Raw genomic sequence first — 5,665 nt, 5'->3', positions numbered from 1 at the left:
AAAAATTGCATGCAAATGTCTTCTTTCTCCTTATAAAGAAAAATGGCAAGGCATGTAGTAGTTGCCATGTATCCAGCACAAGGTAACATCAATCAATCTTATGATGCACTTATGTATTATTCTATGTAAGGAACAACCACAATGTGTTTTGAAGTCTGCATACGATAGAAAAAATGATAGACCTAAATGCATTTCAATCAATAAATAACATATTTTATTATGAGAAATCTATAAAATATGTCATTGTCAAGGTGTTCATTTAACTTGTGTATGATCCTCTCTTTATTATAATAGATATCTTAAGACACTTTTTAAATATCATTTTATTTGTTAAACATAGATACATACATAAATGAATCTATCATGTAAAGGTGGAATTCAAAAGTGGACAAAACTAAACAAGAAGCCTTTTAAACCTTTTAGGAACAGATAATGAAACTTACCAAAAGTTGATATCATAACTTCAAATCTCGTGGCCTTGATGATTGATTTGGTATCAATCTCAACTCCTCTTAAAAATCTAAACATTATCTTATAAAATTAATTTTATCAACATTTCAATTACTCTGTGTTAAATTGTACATCTTTTAAAATAATAAGATTTGTTTTCCTTCAAGTTTTATATTTTGTTTGTTTTATTTTTCTACAATACATTGCCTAATATGTTGTTTTTCTTAGAGGAGAGTGAAATGTTCTTTTCATCACTATATATTGTAGAAATATTTGACCATGGATGTAGTCTATGCCATCAAGAGGTAGGGAAAATGTTTACTCAGCTTCAACAATTATGATAAAATAAAAATTCTAAAGATGCTTTTGGAATGCCGCCTTAACAATGAAATCATTTGTGATATCCTCTAAGCTATCAAAATGGTTAAACTGTAATTATTTTTTCTTTTCTTGCCTTTAAAGAATCAGGCATATTTGTCCAATTAAGAAGATTTATTATTCTTCAAGATGTATTATTGAATTAACAATGTTTAAAAACCAAAAGTAACATTAATCTAACTAATAAACTAATCATTTGTAGGTCTTAAGATAATAAAGATAACCTAGATAGTATTAGGAAATCTTATGAGTTCAAGTAGTGACAGTTTGGTTCATTTGTCACATTGAATACCAGCTTAACAAAATGAAATTCATGTTAAGAATAAATATACATGCTCTAAATATTTTCTATATAAATATGGTATAAAGATAAAAATATAGATAGACAAAGGGAGAGGGATGAATATGTCATACTTGTAACTCTATTGAGCCTATGTAGATTCAACAATTCCATTGAGTTTATATGGATTCAAATTGTACCTAAAATAGTCATCTTTTTTATTTTGCTTAATTTTCACATACATAGTCCATTTTCACTTAACAATATATCATTTGAAAGTTACTTCAATGGACTACAGTTGTGTGGAGGTACTTTCTAAATATTTTTTCAAATTATGCTAGTTTTTATGGCTTAAGTTGCAAGTTTCTTTTTTATTATTTCTTGGAAAATTTGTGTTTGGGAATTGTAAATTTATTATGCATTCTAGGGGGTCTATAGTACACGTGAGTCCCTTTTTTTTAGATTCGTGAAAGCAAGGTAATTTTTTCTCTTTTTTTTTGTTGTTTTCGATCACAAAATATGCAAATCGTGAAGATCAAATGCTGAAAATTTCAAAAAAAAATTATTGTGTTTTTTATTTTTTGAATTTGGTCGATGATGCATTGTATAAGGAGGATAGTCACATACCTTTCTATGCAATTGTGCCCCCAAAGACTAAAGACATAGTACTTGAAGTATCAGACATGACATATTGGAAGTGAAATCATTTTTTTCCTATCAAATCTCATTCACCACAAACAATCTCCATTCATAGGTTGGATAAAAATGAATACGATAATTCAGAGAAAAAATATTTTCTACTCAGGTTCCATTTAATTCTAAGTGGTAGACACACATTTTGACTATAGCTCAACTTTTGTATCCCATAAAATCATCTTTGTCATTTGTGGTACATCACATTGCATTTATGATAATAATCAATAGTTTAGGCTAAAATGATTATATGTTGTACACTAGAGTTTTATGGCCCTAAGACCAAATGCCAATGGTTTGCTAGCTGACTATGTTGTGCTCTTGAGCAGACATTTTCACTTGCTTAGAAAGAAAATTTGTAGATGATGACCCTTCTTATCAATGCATACAAGAAAGTAGGATTTGTATTCATATTTTCTTCCCAATATTTCTATAGTTGCAATCCTTTTTGGATGAAATGAGTTTTACAGTTAAGTCAAGTGTCAAAATTATTCCCCTATTTTATGATATTGTTTCTTCATATGTTCGAAACCAAAATATGGTTATATCTACTCAATATTTTGATCAAGATCTAACCAGCACAATAGAAAAGGTTTCTTGTATATGTGGTTGGTCTGGTGGTCAATATAAACTCAAAGAATCCACTGATATGAGCTCATAGTTCTTCAAAGAGACTGTTTATTAGTGATGTTGTTAGGGATGTAATGAAAATATTAAAAGACATATAAAGTTCATTTGGATATTCCCAAATGCTTTGGTTTAGACTAACGTGTGGAGCATGTGAGTAGATTACTGAACATAGTAGATTGTTAAAAGAAGAAGGCGACCTTGGAACAAGTTGTTTGCAAGAGTGTTTTCTATAGTCAATTTGAAGTACATTATTTTTGTAATGGGAGAAAGATGCCAACAAAAAAATGGACTGGTAAATTTGCAAACCCATATACTGTAAGAGGTTTCCTGATTCACATCCAAAGAGAGTTTTCAATTCACATGCAAAGTAGATCATATTGATGCTCATGAAATATAAATGTTTCCAAATGTTATGTATTTTTTTGCAGTGCAAGACAATGACATTGCTATGACATTTTGGGAAAATCTGAAATGGGACTGTCATGCATCTCTCGCACATCTCTTTCAAAAGTCCTTAGAAAATTTGGGACCTGGTAATGAACTATTGATGCATAGTTGCCTTAGAGATTTGAGACCAACTGTATCAAATGAAGTGTCTATAGAACCTCATAAATGCACAAGACTATGTGATGAGGATGTGTGTGTGTGTGTGTGTGAGAGAGAGAGAGAGAGTCAAATACAAAAATAACCTTCCATAACTCTATGACATACCCATTCCACACTAAGATGCGATTGATAAGATACATGTAACAATATATAGGAATTATTTTGTAAATGAAGTGTGCCAACCTTAATAAGATATAGGTTTTAGTTCGTCGTTTACACGTTGCCCCTACCAACAGCCGAGGCCCTCCCTTGGTAATCTAAATTTTTAAAAATAGAAAACAAAATTGCACCATTCACAATGAGGTCGTCCCACGTGCTTTCAGCATTTGATACTCAGCTGAGGGCGCATGCTAAACTCAGTTTCTGTGCTTTAAGAAAAAAATACAAAACAAAATCGCAACGTTCCCAACGAGGCCGTTCCACGTTCTCTCGAGCATTTGATACGCAGCTGAATGCTCATTCTAAACTCGGTTATCCTGCTTTGACGAAAAAATGGCAGGGCACGCAGTAGTTGTTCCGTATCCAGGGCGAGGCCACATCAACCCCATGATGAAACTCGCAACAAAGCTTGCCTCTCATGGACTCTCTCTGACTTTCGTCCTCACCCAGACGTGGCACAAAATCATTACGCAGGCGGAGGATGATTTTTTCTGGAATGCTCAAAAACATGGTTTGGACATTCGGGCGGGCATCATTCCAGACTGCGTGGTGGGGGAATCAGAAAGGTCGGCTAACATGGCGGCCTTTTTCCTCTCCCTCTCAAACATGGAATCCCATGTGACCCGCCTCATATCAGACCTCAATCTCTCTGGATCCACACCGTCCTGCATAGTGGCCGACACTTTGCTCGGCTGGGCAGTCCCTCTTGCGAAACAACTTCATCTCCTCTCCATTTCCCTCTGGCCAGCCTCTGTCACACATTTTTCCATCTTGTATCACTTTGACTTAGGTAAAGAAGAAAAAAACCAAGAACCATAAATGGTCAAATTGTTTTTAATTCTTGGAATTTAAATTCAAAACTTATTGTTTATAGTTTGTTGTTGTAGTTGCAGTTGGGTCACAGAGCAGCGTGGATGATATTCCCGGTGTGCCTTCGTTCAAACCGACGGAACTCCTCGCGGACGCCCTTTTCACTCCCTCCCCTCTAAGCAATACTATTTTGCAGTCTTTGGTAAATGTGAGAGAAGCAGATTGGATTGTTGCAAATTCTTTCTACGCCTTGGATTGCAGGGCAGTGGATGCCTTGCGCCACAAAACTCCTGTTCAGTGCGTGGGGCCATTGAACATGCCCTTTACCGGCTGCAGAGATTCACAGTGCAGTCGATGGCTGGATTCGAAACCGGCCCGATCGGTCATCTATGTTTCCTTCGGCAGCTTTCTTAATGTTGGGAGAGCTCAGGTGGGTGAAATTGCGGCGGGTCTAATGCAGAGTGGGTACTCTTTTGTTTGGGCGCTTCGTCCGGATGCAGAGGCATCTCATGTGTGTGAAATGCTGCCGAGTGGATTTATGGAGGAATGTAAAGATCGGGGCTTTATTGAGCCCTGGTTTAATCAGGAGGAGATTCTTTCGCATCCCTCGATTGGGGGATTTTTCAGCCACTGTGGATGGAACGCCGTTTTGGAGAGCGTTTCTGCGGGTGTTCCCATTTTGGGATTTCCTCTTGGAATGGATCAGTTCGTCAATTGCATGCTCGTTGTGGAGGAATGGGAGTTTGGGGTGAGAGGGAGGAGTAAAGAGGACGAAAACAGGGTAACTGGAGCAGAAGAGATTGCAGGGAAGGTGAAAGTGTTGATGGAAGGGGAGGAGAGCGAGAGATTGAGAGGAGCGGTGGAGAGATTTAGAGAGGTCGCCAGAGAGGAAGTCATCGACGGGATGTCTGGGAGTAATCTGAGACTACTTGTGGATCGGTTGAAAGCAGGGAAACGCCGATGAAAGAAGTAGCAAACAACAAAGGATTTTGAGATGGGTAGTTGCTTTCCATCCCTTTCTCCATTGTTTGTCACAGTAATACAAGCCACTATCAAAATAACTATTGATTAAGCAAATGGCTTAATTAAGGATTGATTCTTTTGGCTAAAAGTGTTGAATGGTCAAAGTTGATTTATTGTTGAAAGTTTAATTTCTTCTTTAGTGTGTCATTGTTAAATATGGTCTTGATTAAGAGACCTAGGCTAAAAACTTGAATCATCATTGCTAGAGTCGGAATAGAGAGTCAAACTCTAAAGTGTGTTTTGTTGTTGGAATCTAATATTGCGGATTTGCTATTCTGACATTTGATATTCTACATTTGTTATTCTAGAATTTGTTATTTTGAATTTGTTATTCCAGTTGCGTTTGGTTCTACAAAATTGAAATTAGAATTAGAATTGAAATCTGATTCCATTGTTAGATCCAAATTAACCATTTCCCTGAAATTCGTCATTGACAAAGTGTTGAGAGGAGAACCTAAATCGAAGGATGCAGATTCCTTCATTGCTTTCCATTACTGTGATTTGTGTGCTTTCGAAAATTAAAAAATGCCCATATTTCTTGATTTTATTTTTAGATAAAAAATTATGTTTTTCTTGTTAGTTTCAATGTTAATAATTATATGTGGTGAAAATCGCACGTCAACACCATCCCCTATG

At 35.8% G+C, this 5,665-nt stretch overlaps 1 protein-coding gene across 1 annotated transcript; it reads left to right on the top strand.

The window, feature by feature from the left end:
- The first annotated feature begins 3,438 nt into the window (after positions 1 to 3,438).
- LOC149577939 (UDP-glycosyltransferase 86A1-like) lies at positions 3,439 to 4,994 on the top strand. Its single transcript, XM_089794686.1, has 2 exons — positions 3,439 to 3,986; positions 4,084 to 4,994. The coding sequence occupies exons 1-2, from the start codon at positions 3,530 to 3,532 to the stop codon at positions 4,968 to 4,970; spliced, it is 1,344 nt and encodes a 447-aa protein (XP_089650812.1). The 5' UTR covers positions 3,439 to 3,529; the 3' UTR covers positions 4,971 to 4,994.
- Positions 4,995 to 5,665: the final 671 nt, after the last annotated feature.

This window comes from Cupressus sempervirens, chromosome 1, assembly GCF_028749045.1.
Source record: "Cupressus sempervirens isolate cs-2001-9-10 chromosome 1, ASM2874904v1, whole genome shotgun sequence".
Taxonomy (NCBI): domain Eukaryota; kingdom Viridiplantae; phylum Streptophyta; class Pinopsida; order Cupressales; family Cupressaceae; genus Cupressus; species Cupressus sempervirens.
Note: the sequence above shows the minus strand (reverse complement) of the source record. Positions and strands in the feature narration are given on the sequence as shown.

Excerpts from the sequence above, each read along its gene's own strand:
- LOC149577939 (XM_089794686.1), top strand. The coding sequence starts at position 3,530 with ATGGCAGGGCACGCAGTAGTTGTTCCGTATCCAGGGCGAGGCCACATC. Across the intron at positions 3,987-4,083 it reads CTTGTATCACTTTGACTTAG|TTGCAGTTGGGTCACAGAGC; the intron begins GTAAAGAAGAAA and ends TTGTTGTTGTAG.